The sequence below is a fragment of the Nannobrachium achirus genome, assembly GCF_963921795.1.
Source record: "Nannobrachium achirus genome assembly, chromosome: 18".
NCBI lineage: Eukaryota > Metazoa > Chordata > Actinopteri > Myctophiformes > Myctophidae > Nannobrachium > Nannobrachium achirus.
This window is the reverse complement of record NC_137825.1, coordinates 48,755,239-48,776,577: the sequence shown is the minus strand read 5'-3', so window position 1 is coordinate 48,776,577 and position 21,339 is coordinate 48,755,239. Positions and strand designations below refer to the sequence as shown.

General features: G+C 43.1%; 1 protein-coding gene across 1 annotated transcript; it reads left to right on the top strand.

Moving 5' to 3' along the window:
• The first annotated feature begins 7,904 nt into the window (after window positions 1-7,904).
• Window positions 7,905-18,886, top strand: LOC308303229 (putative protein MSS51 homolog, mitochondrial). Its single transcript, XM_080747555.1, has 6 exons — window positions 7,905-7,996; window positions 11,036-11,188; window positions 12,380-12,504; window positions 13,636-14,199; window positions 15,812-15,911; window positions 18,416-18,886. Exons 1-6 carry the CDS (start codon window positions 7,956-7,958, stop codon window positions 18,615-18,617), a joined length of 1,185 nt encoding a protein of 394 aa, XP_080603681.1. The 5' UTR covers window positions 7,905-7,955; the 3' UTR covers window positions 18,618-18,886.
• Window positions 18,887-21,339: the final 2,453 nt, after the last annotated feature.

Sequence of the window (21,339 nt, the reverse complement as noted above, 5' to 3'; positions counted from 1 at the left end):
TTTTTTTGTTTGAAAGCTGTGAACAAACTGCACAAATCCACTCCAATGCAATCCTGGATTGCATTGGATTTTTTAGAGCTCATTCTTCTCTGTTTTTTTCCCATGCATGAGGTGTGCAAGGTTTAATCATGGCTAAGTTGACGAAAATAAGGCTTCTAAAATGCTTGGTAGCCAATAGCTAACTTCAAGCTAACTTCATCCTCTTCCTGTACATGCACAAAGGAAAGTGTCCTTTCCTTTGTAAAAAAAGTCATGGCTCCAGGGCTTGGGCATGCATTACCAGCATATCTCTATTATTCTCTGGTCACTGGGCGCCCTCTAGTGGTGATAGGCTGGCACTCAATGAGTTAACACCCTCATTAGCATAATGTATGCGAGCATAATGTATGCGAACCACGCCCACACGCATTTCCAAACCATGCACTGCCCCCAATTTTCATACGTCGACTAAGCTCCTCCCCTTCATTTACATACGGTCGTCTGCATTTTTTACGCGCTGGAAAACCCACCTTAACGCCCTCATTAGCATAATGTATGCGAGCATAATGTATGCAAACCACGCCCACACGCATTTCCAAACCATGCCCCGCCCCCAATTTTCATACGTCGACTAAGCTCCTCCCCTTCATTTACATACGGTCGTCTGCATTTTTTACGCGCTGGGAAACCTACCTTAACACCCTCATTAGCATAATGTATGCGAGCATAATGTATGCAAACCACGCCCACACGCATTTCCAAACCATGCCCCGCCCCCAATTTGCATATGTCGACTAAGCTCCTCCCCTTCATTTACATACGGTCGTCTGCATTTTTTACGCGCTGGAAAACCCACCTTAACGCCCTCATTAGCATAATGTATGCGAGCATAATGTATGCAAACCACGCCCACACGCATTTCCAAACCATGCCCCGCCCCCAATTTGCATACGTCGACTAAGCTCCTCCCCTTCATTTACATACGGTCGTCTGCATTTTTTACGCGCTGGAAAACCCACCTTAACGCCCTCATTAGCATAATGTATGCGAGCATAATGTATGCAAACCACGCCCACACGCATTTCCAAACCATGCCCCGCCCCCAATTTGCACACGTCGACTAAGCTCCTCCCCTTCATTTACATACGGTCGTCTGCATTTTTTACGCGCTGGGAAACGCCACTTAACAGCCTCATTAGCATAATTTATGCGAACCACACCCACACACATTTCCAAACCATGCACTGCCCCCAATTTTCATACGTCGACTAAGCTCCTCCCCTTCATTTACATACGGTCGTCTGCATTTTTTACGCGCTGGAAAACCCACCTTAACGCCCTCATTAGCATAATGTATGCGAGCATAATGTATGCAAACCACGCCCACACGCATTTCCAAACCATGCCCCGCCCCCAATTTGCACACGTCGACTAAGCTCCTCCCCTTCATTTACATACGGTCGTCTGCATTTTTTACGCGCTGGGAAACGCCACTTAACAGCCTCATTAGCATAATTTATGCGAACCACACCCACACACATTTCCAAACCATGCACTGCCCCCAATTTTCATACGTCGACTAAGCTCCTCCCCTTCATTTACATACGGTCGTCTGCATTTTTTACGCGCTGGAAAACCCACCTTAACGCCCTCATTAGCATAATGTATGCGAGCATAATGTATGCAAACCACGCCCACACGCATTTCCAAACCATGCCCCGCCCCCAATTTGCATACATCGACTAAGCTCCTCCCCTTCATTTACATACGGTCGTCTGCATTTTTTACGCGCTGGGAAACACCACTTAACAGCCTCATTAGCATAATTTATGCGAACCACACCCACACACATTTCCAAACCATGCACCGCCCCCAATTTTCATACGTCGACTAAGCTCCTCCCCTTCATTTACATACGGTCGTCTGAATTTTTTACGCGCTGGGGAACCTACCTTAACACCCTCATTAGCATAATGTATGCGAGCATAATGTATGCGAACCACACCCAAACGCATTTCCAAACCATGCCCGCCCACAATTTGCATACTTCGACTAAGCTCCTCCCCTTCATTTACATACGGCCGTCTGCATTTTTTACGCGCTGGGAAACGCCACTTAACAGCCTCATTTACATAATTAATGCAGCTCATTTACATAATAATATGTAAATGAGACGCGTGCGTCTCATTTACGTAATTAATGCAGACCACGCCCCAACCTCATTTGCATAATTAATGCAGACCACGCCCCCAATTTAAATAATTACGCTAATTAGCTCCGCCCCCTGCATTCGCGTGTAATTAGCAACAAGACGCGCGCGTCAAATGCATGTTGTGCAGTCTCATTTACATAATTAATGCAGACCACGCCCCAACCTCATTTGCATAATTAATGCAGACCACGCCCCCCAATTTAAATAATTACGCTAATTAGCTCCGCCCCCTGCATTCGCGTGTAATTAGCAACAAGACGCGCGTGTCAAATGCATGTTGTGCAGTCTCATTTACATAATTAATGCAGACCACGCCCCCCACTTTGAATAATTAGGCTAATTAGCTCCGCCCCCTGCATTCGTGTGTAATTAGCAACAAGACGCGCGCGTCAAATGCATGTTGTGCAGTCTCATTAACATAATTAACGCAGACCACTACTTTTCCTTTTTTTTGCTCATTAACATAATTAACGCAGACCACGCCCCTCATTAACATAATTAACGCAGACCACGCCCCCAACCTCATTAACATAATTATTTATTTATTTATTGAAGGAAGGAAGGAAGGAAGGAAGGAAGGAAGGAAGGAAGGAAAGAAAGAAAGAATTTGCCTAAATTTACGGGGTTCTTAACAAGGAGGCAATTAATTAATGAATGAATGAATTAATTAATTAATTAATTGAGGCACGCACGCACCACGCCCACACGCCCACACGCATTTCCAAACCATGCCCTGCCCCCCCCCATTTGCATAAGTCGGCTTAATTTACATAATTAATGCGTGCGACGCCCACAAAACTCATTACGTTAGGCCCACTCGTTAAGTCAGACTCCTCCCTCTTGTTGAAACCACGCCCACTCGTTAATAGCAGATCTACAAGCTCACAACGCGTCTTGATGCGACGCGTTGTGAGCTTGTAGTTGAAACCACGCCCACTCGTTAAGTTCGACTCCACCCCTTGTATTTGCGTGTAATTAGCACGTCAGCGCGGTGACGAGAACGCTTGTCATGCGGCCTCATTTACAGGAAGGAAGGAAGGAAGGAAGGAAGGAAGGAAGGAAGGAAAGAAAGAAAGAAAGAAAGAAAGAAAGAAAGAAAGAAAGAATTTGCCTAAATGTGTGGGGTTCTTAACGAGGAGGCAGTAATTACGCACGCATGCATGCATGCATGCATGCACACACACTTTCTTTTTTATTTATTTATTTATTTATTCATGTGTTCGTTCATTCATTATTTATTTATTTATTTATTTATTTATTTATTTATTTATTTATTTAAATAAATACTCTGTTGCTAGTATCCACAACTTTCCAACATCCCATAATGCATTGCGCAGAAGTTGGATGGAGCTTCCGTGAGCTTGTATGTGTTATTTAATACCAGTAACACGAGAAGCCAGACAGCGAGTTTGGAGACGGTAGCACGCTGCAAAGCGGAGTTATGGCTCTTTAAAGCCCAGCCGATCGATAGGCAGACGCCTGGGGGGGGGGGGGGGCGGAGTCCAGGGGCGGAAATAAATAAATAATTAATTACATAAATAATCAGTCTCGGAAACAGTCGGGAAATAAATAAATAAATAATCAGTCTCGGAAACATAGTCGGGAAGTAAATAAATAAATAGATAAATAAATAATTAAACCAGTAAGACTCCCTAATATATACTGACTGCGTAGCGATTTGCGTGATTTTAGGGCAAAATCTGTAGGAGTAGTGTCCAAAAATGGGTTTTAAAAAATCGGCCTGAAGGTGGCGCTAAATGGGACAGATCCATGTTGATGACATGAGTGTAGAGCAAGTGTGTACCGATTTGTGTGATTTTAGGCCAAGATTTGTAGGAGCAGTGTCCAGAAAGAGTTTCGGCCTCATGGTGGCGCTAGAAGAGGAGGGCCATGTGAGAATCGATGGGTGGAGGGCAAGGACTGTCTGTGCAAAATTTGGCACGGATCGGGTCAGCGGTTGCGGAGATATGAGCAGGGCAAAAGTGTGACGGACAGACAGACACCTGGTCGAGGTTTCGATAGTAACTGCGACCTGACGGTCGCAATTTATCAGTCAGTGGCGGCGCAGTTGGGCCTGGTGTGGAGACAGGGAAATAATTCATTCAATAAATGAATAAAGCTCCTTTTAGTTGAGCTTGTACCAGTGAACTGTACTGTCATGAAACTTGTCATAAAGTCTTCAATCAATCACTCGATAAAGGGATCAATACTGCATTAGATAAATAACCCACATTTACCCAAAACAGCTGATCCACAAGCCCACATGCAGCCTTGTAGATCGGCTGTTTTTATTGTTTTAGTTTTTAAATTGTTTCCCCCTTTTTTCCCCCTGACTTAGTCTTTTCTAGGATCACCTTTTAGTTGAGCTTGTACCAGTGAACTGTACTGTCAATGACACTGTATACCTATGACAGTCCTATATCAATAATTAGTTCATTCGTGAATGACTTCCCTGTGGAAATAAGCCAAAAACATTACTAGGATCTCCTTTTAGTTGAGCTTGTACCAAATCATGTTTATTACGTATCTATCTATCTATCTTCCTAAGTCACATGCATTCACATTGCACCGCACGCACGCTGCGCAGGTCAGCTCAGCAGCTGGCTTTTTTTTTTGTTTGTTTTTTTTGTAAAGCTCCAGCCAGAGTCAGGCGCCGAGGTGGGGGGACGGCACCAAGCCGGACTTGCGAGCCCAGGCAGCGGCCGAAGGCCGCTGCCCCCCCCAACCCCCTGGAAGTGCAGTAGACTGCATGCCTCTAGAACCTATCAGTAGGTCCCCATCCATAGACGGCGCTGTAGCCAAGGAATTCTCCCCCAGTCACTCACCTGACACACCAGGAAGTGCAGGGCACCAGTCTGTGTTGGAGAAGCGACATGCATGTTGCACTGCTGCTGCTGCCTCGAGGTAGGAATCACTAATCTATATACAGTATGTGTGTTCACTAACAGGGTTAAACTGCTCCACGTTGTCACAGTAATCATTGCTATAGAGTGTTTGTTCAGTAACAGTGTTAAACGGCTCTATATTGTGATAGGAATCATTCTTGTTTGTTCAGTAACAGTGTTACAGTGTGATATGAAAGAATCCACATGAGGGCAGTGTTTCCATTCTCAACTCACTGAGTTGAACAGAGGGCGGAACCCAATGCAATAACAAGTCCTATTATTTAGAAAGGAGTCACGTCAATGTCAGCATTTTTTTTCCCTCTCTTTTTGCCAACATTTTTTAAATCATTTTTTTAAATCATTTCACAATGTAAAAACAAAAATCCCTTTGAGAAAAATGTAATGACCTATACACAGTATCTATAGGCTGTGTCTGTGTATATTCTGAGTGTATTATGTATTTTCAAAGCGAACGTTTGTAACTCAAATTTTGCTTCTGGGGGGTCCCTGGAACTAAATATTTTGAGATGGGGGTCCGTGGCCAAATAAATATCATTTTGGGGGTCCTTCACATGAAAAGGTTTGAGAGCCACTGACATAGTAGTCTCTCAAGAACAGACTAACTGAGCTCCAGTTAAGTGAAAAGGACCTTTTCTTTGACGATGGCTGGCCAGATTGCTCACATAGAAACATACACACACACACACACACACACACACACACACACACACACACACACACACACACACACACACACACACACACACACACACACACACACACACACACACACACACACACTCAATACAGTACATAGTAAACTTGACCTTTGGCTCTGTACTTGGTCTGCTCCTTTTCACTCAACTCCAAACCTCTTCTCACACGCATTGTGAGTGAACGCAGATGACGTCGGGCCCCGCCAGGCTAGAGGAATTGGGCTGCAGATTGTGAAGGACTTGGTGAGAATGAAGGACCGTCCAGCCACGATCATAGCTGCAGCTCGCAACCCGTCTGCTGCAAAAGTGAGTAGGCTATACTGGAATGCAGGAATATGCAGGAGTTATGTTTCAAATTGCCACAAACGATTAAGAAAATAAATAAATCAGATCGTTCCTATTTGTATTTTTTCTCCTTGTACTGACAAAAGTTTCTCCCTCCCAGTTCGGTCCCCACTGTTCCCAGTTGCCAGGTTATGTCAAAGTCATCATCTTAACAACATGACTGTCAATTTTCATCTCAAATAATTATGTTATTCTGTGTTTGTTTTTATTTTAGGATCTGCAAGAGCTCTCCAAAACATATGCTGGTGTTCACATTATAACATTAGGTGAGACATGGTTCTACCATATTATGTAAATTAAGATTCTTGGCTACAGCGAAATACAAATGCAATGCACTATTAATAAAGCAGCCAATTATTATACCCAAATGCTGAAAAAGTTGTTGTCATGTGATCCCCTGACCAGGCTGTTATAAGTGTTGCTGGCAGTAGATGGCACCAGAGCCATTTCTATGCAAACACTGCATGATTCAGACGTGCATATTTATACAGTATGTGCATGACTATTAGTTAGTTGACTCTTATGCCTTAAGTAATGTAACGTATACATGAGGTGAACATGCACATTACATCATTATCAGTCTTAATTTTATCCTTCAGCTTATTGTTTATGACCCAAAATGACTTGATATACAGGTAGAAATCTGTAGCAATTGTAGAAATATTAGACCTTCATGTCTCAAGTACTATTTTTCCTCTTGCTTGTCCAGATGTCGTGAGCCCACCCAGTATCACCTCAGCCCTGGAGGAGGTCCAGTCCATTGTAGGTTCTGGGGGTCTGACCTGTCTAATCAACAATGCAGGCATCAACAATGGTGATAACATAAACTCTGTTAGCCCAGACAACATGATGAAAACCTTTGAGACCAACACTGTTGCACCGCTCTTCATCACAAAGGTACAATGTGCGAAAAACCTATACCGAACTTCAGAGCTGAGGTTGCACCGAGTGAAACCTTGGAAAAAGTTAACCTAATTTTCTGATCCATTGTACGCTTCTGCTTTTGAGACATTGCATGAACATGAGTTCATATCCAGTACTTTACTGCTAAAACACTACATTTGGGGGGAAACATCCTTTAATGCAAGACGAGTGAACATGTTTGTTTCTACAACATTGATACAAATAACAGGACAATTATTAAACTTGGGAATAAAAGTTACTAGTCCTGTGCCCCGGGGGTGTGCACAGTAGCCTATATGAGGGATTGAATGTTGGAGTCTCAGAAGTAATGTTGGGGTACCCAAATCGGTTACCCGTTGGGCAGAATGGTCGTCTGTCTGTCTGGCCCTCTTATGCCCATATATGGTGTTCCGTGTCCAGGCCAGTCTATGATGTCATCTCCAAATTTGGGCACTGTAGTGATGTCAGTCAGTGATGTCAGTTGGGTATTGTTTTGCATGCAGCTGTTACCATGATGGCGACACGGTTTAGTATCAGTCATGCAGACAGACGGTCAGACGGCGGACGCACAGACATTCGCTATATTAATAGTTAGATATGCACCGAATCATTGGCATTTGGCACCAAAAAAGTGACAGTACATTTCTCATTATTGTCCTGCATTTTAAGAAATAACGTACATATAAGCAATGACAAAATCTGACACAAAGTTCACCAACACATCCACCTACTTTACATTCAAAATTGTAAATAAAAAATGTAAACAAAAAGTCACTTCAAGCTACTTACTTACTTTACAGGCGTTCCTCCCACTTCTGCGAACGGCTGCATCCCAGTCCAGTGGAATGGGCATTCATAGAGCTGCAATCATCAACGTCTCTTCCATTCTGGGCTCCATCAAATGCAACTGGGGAGATGGTGCCAACTTCAAAAGCTATTCCTACCGCACCTCCAAGGTCAGAACAGATAAATGCTGCTACTGAGTTTGAGGCATCAGGCATCACAAATCTGAGTTTATATCTTAATTCATAGGTAATTCATGTGACTGGAAATTAGTGTTACAGTTTGTAGTCCTAAAACCTGTAGCCTAAGTGAGTTTGTGAAGTGTTTTTTAAGGCAGGGTTTTCAGCCCATGCAGAAATTGAGGCATCCGGTTAAAGTATTAGCCCCATATAGAACCTCACCCTCCGCTGCATACTACTGTTGTCGTCTGAGATGAGGTCCTACGGGGATATCACCGGGCTGGGGTAGAATGCCTCCACGCCGAGGTAGATCACCCTTTCCCTGAAATTGTATCCAAAAAGTAAAGGTAGTTCCACTCAGAGTATGATTTTCCATCCCACGGTACATAAAACATGCACTACGGCGTTAGGAAATGGTTATTTAGTCTCATTAAATTCCGAAAAGCCCCCGGCGGCAGGTGCCAGTACTGCTCCCTTCCCATTGTAGCAGAATAAGAAGCAGTACTAGCAAATGCCGCCGGGGGAGTTCCGGTAGAATCGGAAAACATTACACTGGCTGACAAAACTAGTGATTTAAGCGGTTGTTTCATGCCGTAGTGCATGTTTTATGTACCGTGGGATGGAAAATCATACTCTGGGGGCATGGAACTAAATTTTTTTGTTGAATTTCAATCTTTGTTAGATATGTTACTAGACACCTTTACGAACACATTGGTGAAGAAATTGTTTGGTAAGGAATTTATTCCCAGATTTGACAGGTATTCTGATAATTTTCCCTGACTACATATACAGTCCCGTTAGTCCTCACCCTCCGCTGCGTACTGTTGTGCTCCGAGATGAGGTCCTACCGTGTTATCACCGGGCTGGGTAGAATGCCTCCACGCCGAGGTTTTAGATCCCGCTGTACATAAAACATGCACTACGGCGTTGGGAAATGGTTTAAATCGCTTATTTAGTCTCATTAAATTCGGAAAAGCCCCCGGCGGCAGGTGCCAGTAATGCTCCCTTCCCATTGTAGCAGAATAAGGAGCAGTACTGGCAACTGCCGCCGGGGGCGGCAGCACGCAACCAAGTGTAAAATCAGTCATTACGATGCCATCAAGGCCTGCCAAAATACATTTTAGTTGACTAAATCAACTGTAGATTTAGTCAACTAAAATCTCATGATATTTAGTCGACTAAAATTTGACTAAAACTACAACTTTTCAGTATTAATTGTGACTAAAACTAAATGAGATTTTATTCAAAAGACTATGACTAAAACTAAATCAAAATTTGCTGTCAAAAACAACACTGGCTACTACTAGAACCATGTGAACCATGCACATTCCATTCATCATGCAATTCTTGGGCACCAATTCCACCCCTCCCCCCCCCCCCCCTTTCCTCATAAGGCAGAACAGAGAACACGTGGCCCACTCTAAGAATAGACTTGCATGAGAAGCTATAGACAAGTGGTTCTCAACGTGTGGGCCAGGGGCTGGCCATGGGGATATAAGTGGGCCCCCAAATAATTGGCAATGATAACAGAATGGTTCAGGCCAGGGTGTCAGCACTTGATCTATGTGTCACACCTGTCACCTGTGCCAAAAATGTCAACGACAAAAAACCCAGTCCTACAATTAGGCTAATGAATTAGGCTTAGTGTAGGCTATTACAAAAACCAAAAGACATGAGTGTCCACTGAGACAGGAACCACCCAAAAGAAGATTATTTATTTCAATTTTTACAATAAAAAAAGAAAGTATGTTAAATAATGGCATTGTATTTCTTTCTTTAAAACCTTAAAAAGTGAGTTTTCATTTTGATTGCGACCGTAGGTCGCATTTACTACCAAAACCTCCACGGGCTGTCTGTAAGTGAGTGAGTGAGTCAGTGAGTCAGTGAGTCCGTCACACTTTTGCCCTGCTCATATCTCCACAACCGTTGCCCCCATCCATGCCAAATTTTGCACACACACTCCTTGACTGCCAAACTACAACCTCCAAGGACCCCCGGAGCCCCAGGGACCCCCAGGTCATCAACATGGATCAGGAAGATTTGGGAAAAACAAATTTTTGCCCTATTTGTGGAGATAAGCCACCTACGGTCGCTTATCTCCCGATTAGGGAGTCTTACTGGTACTGAACAGGATGTATATATAGGGGTGTAACGATATAGTAACTGCATCGAAAAATCGATTTTAATTTGCAGTGATCTACTATATCGTTTGCAAAAGCAAAATATCGTACCGTTTTGGCTTTGTATCGTATCGTTTTAATCGGTATCGAATCGTTTTGCAATGCAAATAATTGATTGTATGGAAACTAAGTATTTGTGCCTTGTATTTGGCAATTTTAAGAGGGATAATGAAAAAGAGGGGTCTAATTACTTTTCCATTCCATATGGCTACTCTTGGTCTATCGTTAAAGGAGTAGTTCACCCCCAAAATGACTTTTGCCATGGAGACTAGAGTTAAAGTATATTTTTTTTAAATTTTGATAACAATAAATTTACCCCCATTCGTTCCGGATGGGGACCCGTTTCGAAACGGGTCCCCGTCCGGAATCAATGGGGGTAAATTTACTCGAATCAAATTTTTGTCTTAGGAATGTGACAAATCTAAAAAATATTATTGAACTCTACTCTCCATGGCATGAGTAATCAATAGAAAAAAAGTCATTTTGGGGGTGAACTACTCCTTTAAATGTATGTAATCTCTGTGTTCATGTCAAGGTGGGTTTGTCCATACCGTATGTGTTGAAATATAATGTCCAAGTATTTGCTAGATAATCACAGCGTTTATCCAGCTTGAATCTATTGATTCAAGCTGGATCAAAATTGATCATTATGAATTATAAATGATTATAATAAACATTATCTGAAAATGCATGCGGCCCGACCAACTGATACACCGATGATCACGTTTTCAAAACATCCACTTGTAGCCCATCAAATATGTCTACATACTATGTCTCTACATATAAGTGCAGTAGTGGTCTAAAAAAAAGCATATTCAGATTAGTATTCATCCATTCTCTGCTTCTCTCTCAGTGGAGCTGTACCGGAGGCTAAAGGCAAAGCCATGGGCTTCCGGTCTCCGAAAGAGATGTTCGAAAAGATGGAAGAATCCTTCAAGTTCTGCGCAAGCTGTGAGAAGCGACCGAAACAGCTTTCACAGTCGCAGACCCTCAAGCGTTGCACCAGGTGAAAAGGAGCGCTCGCACAGCGAAAAAATAAATAAATATAGCTTTTTTTGTGTCATTTAACATGTGCCAGTCAGTGGTGGAAAGTAACTAAGTACATGTACTCAGGTAATGTACTCAGGGACATGCTGGGCCCCTGATTCAGCCTGGGAAAAAGAGTTGTAGAGGCCCTCATTGCGCGCTATAGAGAGAGATCTCTCTCTATAGCGCTGCTGCTACTCAAAGATTTGCCATTTCAGATCATGACAAGTGACAAGCCAGTGGGCCAATTACATGAGTTATATTTGGTAATTGTCGGGTGGAAACCTTGTATGTCCAAAACCATTTAAAAAAGGATTTAAACTAGTGAAAACAGCCGATCTACAAGCACACAACGCCTCGCACCGCGAGGCGTTGTGTGCTTGTAGATCTGCTGTTTTCACTACTTTTGTGCAACGGCCTTGTATGATGAAGCAGGGCTTTGCTTTGCGAAAAAATGTATACATTTGAAACTTGGAGATACAAAGTTTCTGCCCGACAGTGACAATTCACTTTGTTGGCCACCCAGCCCCCACAATGGAACGAGGGCCGACATTTTATTTTTTTCCTAATGGCCGGCCTATTTTCAAAAAATTGTATACTTATGTCTATACTTGTATTTTCACCAAGTATATTTTGAATTCCGGACTTTTACTTGTAACAGAGTGTTTCTAATGTTGCAGGGGTGCCATACCCTGGGCCCAGGGGGGAAAATAAAAGTTACTTTTAAATATAAATCCATGAATGTTATTATGTTGTTAAAATAACTACAAATGCAAAATTTAACAAAATGGTCACTTTATCAAGGTATTATTATAATTATATTCTCCACACTTTTATTCTCCCCATCTTGACACAATGATATATTCCCAGGTTCCGCAGGTCAGCTGCACAGGTGCAATGCATTATTGTTAATTGTGTCACGTTTACTATTTTATGCCAAGTTTAGCTGCACTTGAACAAACGGAAAAAATAGAATGTACTTCTTGAAATAAATGTATCATGCTTGTTGCTAAGGTATGGCAACATGACTGGTGTCTTGCACGCACGCAAAGGCGCGCGTGCAAGACACCAGTCATGTTGCCATACCTTAGCTTTTTATGAACTGACGCCACTGCAGTCATCTCACTTTTGGGTGTTCTTTCTTTGCTCCTGTGGCCCTCTGGTTGCACAGATGTCTGAATGTTTACTACTGCAGCAAGGAGTGCCAGAAGGCCGACTGGACCCAGCACAAGAGGTTCTGCTCGCAGCTGCGTCTCGTGGCCATTGACAGAGTCGTGGAATGGCTTCTGTACAAAGGTAAAGCGCCACGAGTGAACTGACAATGTGCTCACGCGTTACAACGTGCCGTAAACCACCCGTTTCCCCCACAAAAATCTTAAGTCTTAAAACAAACGTTTACTGTTGGACTTAGATTTATTGTTGTTTTAAAACAGGGGTCTTCAACAGGGGGACCCTAGGGGGTCCTCAGAGTTACTACAGGGGGTCCTTCAAATCTTTTTTGTGATAGAAACTTTTATTTTTCTGAGAACTTTAGCCAAAAATAGCAGATCTACAAGCTCACAACGCCTCGCGCTGCGAGGCGTTGTGAGCTTGTAGATCGGCTATTTTCGGCTAAGAGGTTTGGTGTAGAGGGGAAAAAAGAGCAGACTAAATACAGAGTGAAAGGCCAAGTTTATTAGGTATTGACGGTTCAAGTGGTTAGATATCTGAAAACTATGAATCTATGAAAAGGTTGTGGGGGTCCCTGCTTAATCTCTATCTCAACTAAGGGGTCCTTGGCCTGAAAACGTTGAAGACCCTGTTTTAAAATGAAAATTTTGTCTAAAACTGAAAGAAAGGAAAGAAGGAAGGGACAGGAAAGAATGAATACTGGTGGTGGTGACTAACAGATGTATTTCTATTCTTGCATATGCCTCAGTGAATCACAGATTTTTGACAATCCAGCCCTCATCATCACACTGATGAAGGCTGGTTAGCCGGCACGTCTGTTTGAGGCATAATTATGGACGAATCTGACTACAACCCTCTTCCTTTTTTATCGTCAAACAGTTTATTGCATCAATGCGGCAGACGCGGTCAGAGCACGGTGGTAAACAGAAAACAAACAAACACTGGTGACTAACTGAAACGTTGTTTCTCCCTGCCGCGACATCAGGAGATTCAAGATTCAAGATTAATTCATTTGGTCCCGAAGGAAATTTGTCTTGGACATGCAGGCTGCTACATAACATACAACAGGACAAGACAGACAGAAAGAAAGTAAATTACAACGAATAGTGCACAACACACAGTGCTGGCATACAGGTCAAGTGCATACATTACATTACATTACACTAGAGTCATCACACCTTACTAACGGCCTGAGTTTAGCAGAGTAATGAATGAGTATTTGTATCTGTTCAGATGTCTTTTCTTGTTTTTAACTAGGAGATCTGCCATTCGCCACCGACAAATGGTCCAAGCCTCAGTCCGAGGTCAAGGGCTGGGACGACTGGCTCGCCATGCAGGGAGACCTGACTCCGCGCCTCGGCACCATCCTGTCCGGCGCCAACATGAAAGACTTGTGGACCAACGCTGGCAAGTCCAGGCCGGAGGAGGACGACCTGAAGCAGTCGCTGTGGAGAGTCTCCAGCGAGTTCCTCTCCAGGCCAATGACCATAGCCTGGGCGATGAGACTGTTCGGCCTCGACCCTATGAAGGAAGCCCTGACAATTCACCTGGTGGGTGCGGGCCAGAGTGAGACTCTGGGAGCCAAACTGACGGACTACGACGAACTGAACCGTATGTTCCCGGGACACAAGGGTCTGGTGGTGGTGATGATAGGGCCGGAGATTGTGCAAGGCCCCGTCGTGAGGCCTCCGCTTCACGCCACCGGGCCCAAGCAGAGCGTCTACATCAGCGCCTACAAGGGCCTCTACCACGACTTCTGGGAAGAGGTGGTCGAGAAGGAGCAGGCAGCCAGGCCAGATCTGGTCGTTGGATTTCACCCTGGTAAAAAAAATAATAATAATAATATATATATATATATATATATCGTCGTTGTAGGGTGGAAACCTTGTATGTCCAAAGCCGTTTGTTTTGTATTTATCATTTTAAAAATGATTTAAACTAGTGGAAACAGCCGATCTACAAGCACACAACGCCTCGCACTGCGAGGCGTTGTGTGCTTGTAGATCTGCTGTTTTCACTACTTTTGTGCAACGGCCTTGTATTGTGAAGCAGGGCTTTACTTTGCAGGAAAAAAATTACAAATTTGAAACTTGGAGGTACGAGGTTTCTGCCCGACAACGACAATATATTGAATGTATAACTTCCAAAAGCAGTGATCCGAATTGTGCCAAAATTGTCTTTTGTGTCTATGACAGGGGTTTTCAAAGTGGGTGACGGGGCACCCTGGGGTGCCGCGACAGCAGTGTGGGCGCCGTGAGATAATTTATTTGGACACTTGAAATAATATTTTGTATCATTTTGAAGTACAAAGTTATTTTCAGTCAGTTCCAACCAAAATAGCTATGATCTCAACGTTTTCCTCGCAACATAATCACTCAAATATCGTCACTGTCGGGCAGAAACCTTGTTTCAAATGTGTATGTCTTTTGGTAAAGCAAAGCCCTGCTTCATCATACAGGACTATCGCACAAAACAAGTGAAAACAGCCGATCTACACACACCTGGCGATGCGAGGCGTTGTGTGCTTGTAGATCGGCTGTTTTCACTAGTTTAGTACATTTTATAGATGATAAATACAAAACGAACGGTTTTGGACATTCAAGGTTTCCACCCGACAACGACGATATGCTATACATATAAGGTGCTGGGAGTGAAAATTACAATGTAGGGGTGCCTCGGATTAAAAACATATTTATGGGGTGCCCTGAGACAAAAAAGTTTGGGAACCGCTTGTCTATGAAATATAATAACAAACTTACAGTACTTTTTTTTTACGTTTCTAACCAACATACTTGCAATGAGTCAAAACAGTTGATCGCGAGGCGCTGTGTGCTTGTAGATCTGCTGTTTTCACTACTTTAGTACATTTTATAGATGATAAATACAAAACGAACGGTTTTGGACACACAAGGTTTCCACCCGACAACGACGATATGCTATAAATATAAGGTGCTAGGAGTGAAAATTACAATGTAGGGGTGCCTCGGATTAAAAAAAAATATTTATGGGGTGCCCTGAGACAAAAAAGTTTGGGAACCGCTGGTCTATGAAATATAATAACAAACTTAAGGTGGTTGCACACTGCACTGCGTGTTTTCGTTGCGTTTTGGAAATCCAAAAGCCAGGGAGAGAGAGAGGAAAGAGAGAGAGAGAGCAAGGGACTCAGTGCAACAGCTGCGAAAATCGGAAAAAATCAACCCTGGTCCGGAAAATAAATACGAAACGGGCGGCAGTGTGCAAACGTGATTGACATAACGTGAGGTTGATTTTTTTATTCACGCACTCCGACATTCACTCCGATATTCGGCCCGAAAAACGCAGCAGTGTGCAAAGACCTTTACAGTATTTTTTTTACGTTTCTAACCAACATACTTGCAATGAGTCAAAACAGTTGATTTTTCCCCCCTTCATTTTGAATCTTTTTGTTGCCCAGGGTTTGATGCTAGTCAGGAGGCAGGTCTGGAGGAAGGTTGGCTTCCAACTCTGCTGCTCCTCAGGGACTATGACATCCCCTGTCTCTTCACCACGCTCAGGTAATTGCTGCATAGCATTTTGGAACAAATGGTTGTATGTAAATGGATTGTAATCTCATCACCAGCTCTGATAGTTTAATATTTAGGCCTAGAATTATTGAATGCTTTAACCAGTGAAAAATAGCAGATGTACAAGCTCACAGCGCGCCACCGAGTGCCGCGCTGCGAGCTTGTAGATCTGCTATTTTTGGAAAAAGTCGTGAAAATGTGTGCAAAAGGTTTGAGAACCACTGACATAGTAGTCTCTCAAGAACAGACTAACTGAGCTCCATTTAAGTGAAAAGGACCTTTTCTTTGACCATGGCTAAGCCAGATTGCTGACATAGAAACATAGGTTTTTCAAAAAACCTTAGAAGGATTCAAAAGAATTGGGTCACAATTCTAATTTTCATGATTTTTCAAAAATAGCAGATCTACAAGCTCGCAGCGCGGCACTCGGTGTCGCGCTGTGAGCTTGTATATCTGCTATTTTTCAATAGTTAAAGCATAAAATAATGATACACAATATAGTGTACCCGTTCTGAATGGGTTAAACAGCTAAAGATAAGACACAGTACGATCTTCCCTTCTGCTCAGGTAATTGTGGGCTCGCTGAAGGCGAGAACACTCTGTTATCCTCGTTATTTATAGAGTGAGTTCCGCCGCATATTTCCACCGCAGACACGTTGGCATTTTCCGCCGCAGACCATAGAGAGGCAGAGCCACAAGCCAATGAGGTGGCATGATTGTATTTGAGTTCCGTCGCAGACAGTATAAAGGCAGCTAGGGCCCTTAGCCAATGAGGTGTTATTGAGGTGTGGAAAATCTGGGAGTGGTGTTAGCTGGGGTATTGGTTGAGCTTCAAATGACAATTAACACGTCACCTTTGGGGGGAAATATATAATGAGTTCTGCCGTATATTTTTGCCACACATTCCTAATATGAAACTCCCAGAATCAATAGAAACAATAGAAAAAATTGTGAACAACTGTTCCTTCCCAGGCAAACATGACAAGGAAACTATAGCACAACCAGCAACATACATTACAGTATTTCATTAATTATAAACAATGTTATTTTCTATATTCAACAAAGCAACAACAACCACTCACTTATATACGCATATTTTTTATTTATTTAACTTTTTTTTCAACATAAAAGAATAACAACAATTTATTTAATTACGATTTTTTATTTTTATTTTATTTCTTTTTAAAACATTTTTTTTTACAAGCGAGCCCACACTGTTTTGTAGGAACAGTATCTCTAGTTGCTGCATAGCATTTTGGAACAAATGGTTATATGTAAATGGATTATAATCTCATCACCACTTATTAAACAGTTACAGAGATACTGTATAAGTCACAGTGTCCAGAAAAGCATAGTACCCTTGACTTTTAACATAGGATGATGTCTTAAAGGCCCACTGACATGCCCCGAAATTATAATAGTATGATACAGTAGGTCACGTGGTCTCTCTGAAAACGGTCTGAAACAGTCTGAAACTGCATGTCACAGTGTAATCTGCCCCTCGCCCCCCAACAACAGCTGACCAGTACAGTAAGTAGTCCAGACAATTAATTTGATTGGCTTAGAATTGCGCATTCCCACAATGACATCATAAAAATATTAACTCATATTTTAAGATGACTTTTTAAAGTGACAGTACCCCTTTAGGTGACATTACCCCTTTAAATACACTACTACATAGGCAGATATTATTTAATATCAATTTTATATCCTAACAATAGCAATAGCGCCTTGGAAGGCCGGACTGAAGCTCCAAAACCTCCCGCTCACCAACCCAACTCCCTTAGAGGAGCGAGTTATGCCTGGGTCTTTTTTTTTGGCCGCTACACTAATGCTTTGTCTGACATACTGCGGTATCCGCATGTGGCTAAGGGCTGGCGGCAGGGACGTGCTGGCCATTGGGAAAAGCGGGACAACTCCCGAACGGCCGGTTCATTCCCGGCCGGTCCAGGCTGGCCATTAGGAGAAAATTAAAAATAAAATGTCGGCCTTCGTTCCATTTTGGGGGCTGGGCGGCCAATAAAGTAAATCGTCACTGTCGGGCAGAAACCTTGTATCTCCAAGTTTCAAATTTATACATTTTTCCGCAAAGTAAAGTCCTGCTTCATCATATAAGGCCGTTGCACAAAAGTAGTGAGAACAGCAGATCTACAAGCACACAATGCCTCGCGGTGCGAGGCGTTGTGTGCTTGTAGTTCGGCTGTTTTCACTAGTTTAAATCATTTTTAAAATGATAAATACAAAACAAACGGTTTTGGACATACAAGGTTTCCACCCGACAACGACGAAATATAACTTGTGTACAGTAATTGGCCCACTGGCTTGTCACTTGTCATGATCTGAAATGGCAACTCTTTGAGTAGCAGCAGCGCTATAGAGAGAGATCTCTCTCTCTCTATAGCACGCAATGAGGGCCTCTCCAACTCTTTTTCCCGGGCTGAATCAGGGGCCCAGCACGTCCCTGGCTGACGGTCACCTTCCTGTTCCCTTTACAGCGACTCGGAGATGACCTATTCCCTGCTGATCCTGAAGGAGTTGGAGATCGACCATAAAGGAAGTGGAGCCAACCCCTTTGCCTCGCTGAAACCAGAGGTGGTGGGGATGTGTCCCAACAAGCCGGCCGTCTACTCCAACTCCCACTACTTCACCTTCCACGGGTTACTGGAGAACGCCGAGGAGTTAGAGGAGGAACACTGAACAAATGAATGAGTTCTGTACACATGCAGGGACGTGCTGGCCATTGGGAAAAGCGGGACAACTCCCGAACGTCCGGTTCATTCCCGGCCGGTCCAGGCCGGCCGTTAGGAAGAAAATATAAAAATAAAATGTCTACCTTCGTTCCATTTTTTGGTGGCTGGGCGGCCAACAAAGTAAATCATCACTGTCGGGCAGAAACTTTGTATCTACAAGTTTCAAATGTGTAAATTTTTTCGCAAAGCAAAGCCCTGCTTCATCATACAAGGCTGTCGCACACAAGTAGTGAAAACAGCAGATCTACAAGCACACAACGCCTTGCAGTGCGAGGCGTTGTGTGCTTGTAGATTGGCTGTTTTCACTAGTTTAAATCATTTTTAAAATGGTTTTGGACATACAAGGTTTCCACCCGACAATGACGAAATATAACTCATGTAAATGGCCCACTGGCTTGTCACTTGTCATTATCTCTCTCTATAGCGCGCAATGAGGGCCTCTCCAACTCTTTTTCCCGGGCTGAATCAGGGGCCCAGCACGTCCCTGGTCGTGTATAAAGTTACAGTGGTGGAAAGTAACTTTATTTACAAGTTTGTAGATTTTCATCATTATTACAAAGCCTGCATTAACCACTTCGACCCTCTCATGGCGATGCATTGTGAGCGTGTAGATCTGCTATTTTCAAAATATGTTTTCACCTTTGAAATGACATGAAATAGGACATTCTGCATGCATAATAAGTACTTTTACTTTTGGTACTTTAAGTACATTTTGATACCAATACTTTTGTAATCTTACTCAAGCACTCACTTTTTTGTTTTACTCAAATTGGGGCCTGCTGTGGCTAAAGGAGCACCAGGAGCACCTTTTCCACTAATGTACTCGCTTGCCTTTGAGACAATTTATTATTGTCCTTTATGTTATGTTATCTTCAATCTATTGTCATCGCTTTCTCACCATTCTTAATGCATATATTCATTCATATATATTATTTCTTTATTATTTAAATTGAACAACACTTTGGCCATTTGAAATGAGCTTTGTTAATAAACTTTGACTTGACTTAATTTTATTCGACTCACCACATTTCCCTTATGTCAGTTATATAAAGATAATTCATTGTAAACACAGCATTTGCCATAGATTTAGGTGCTAAACAATGGGAGGTAGTAATGAACTATCTCTCATATCACAGAGAGATCTGTGATGCATTAAGCACCACCAGGATGATAATGAACTAGAAAATATTGTTCCTTCGAAACAATTGTGGGCTCGCTTCAAGCCAGAAAACAATGTCTATAAAAGTACAAAATGTCAAGATCACAGGGGCAGTGCTCTCTTTGACGTTACTGAAATTAGCTGCATGCATGATTTGAGGCATTTTGTTCCAAAAATGTGTTATGCAAAAGTTGACCCGCTGGTGGCGCTATAACAGGCCAATGTGAGAAGGGAGGCATCTGTTCCTTGACCTAGTGGGAATGTGCTTGCAAGATTTCACGCATATCACAGGCTGTATTCATGAATTAATTAAAAAATAAAGTGTGCGTGTGTGCGTGTGTGCGTGTGTGCGTGCGTGCGTGAATGAATGAATAAATAATAAAGTGTGCGTTCGCTCGTTCGTTTGCACTTTATTTATTTATTCATTCATTCATTGAATGAATGCGTTCGTGGAACGAATGCTCACTACGGTCGTCTGTATTTTTTAAGCCCTGGGAAACCCACCTTAACGCCCTCATTAGCATGATGTATGCGAGCATAATTTATGCGAACCACACCCACACACATTTCCAAACCATGCACTGCCCCCAATTTTCATACGTCGACTAAGCTCCTCCCCTTCATTTACATACGGTCGTCTGCATTTTTTACGCGCTGGAAAACCCACCTTAACGCCCTCATTAGCATAATGTATGCGAGCATAATGTATGCGCACCACGCCCACACGCATTTCCAAACCACGCCCCGCCCCCAATTTGCGTATGTCGACTAAGCTCCTCCCCTTCATTTACATACGGCCGTCTGCATTTTTTACGCGCTGGGAAACGCCACTTAACAGCCTCATTAGCATAATTTATGCAGACCACACCCACACGCATTTCCAAACCATGCACCGCACCCAATTTTTTAAAGTCGACTAAGCTCCTCCCCTTCATTTACATACGGTCGTCTGCTTTTTTTACGCGCTGGGAAACCTACCTTAAAGCCCTCATTAGCATAATGTATGCGAGCATAATGTATGCGCACCACGCCTACACGCATTTCCAAACCACGCCCCGCCCCCAATTTGCATATGTCGACTAAGCTCCTCCCCTTCATTTACATACGGCCGTCTGCATTTTTTACGCGCTGGGAAACGCCACTTAACAGCCTCATTAGCATAATTTATGCAGACCACACCCACACGCATTTCCAAACCATGCACCGCACCCAATTTTTTAAAGTCGACTAAGCTCCTCCCCTTCATTTACATACGGTCGTCTGCTTTTTTTACGCGCTGGGAAACCTACCTTAAAGCCCTCATTAGCATAATGTATGCGAGCATAATGTATGCGCACCACGCCCACACGCATTTCCAAACCACGCCCCGCCCCCAATTTGCATATGTCGACTAAGCTCCTCCCCTTCATTTACATACGGCCGTCTGCATTTTTTACAAGCTGGGAAACGCCACTTAACAGCCTCATTAGCATAATTTATGCAGACCACACCCACACGCATTTCCAAACCA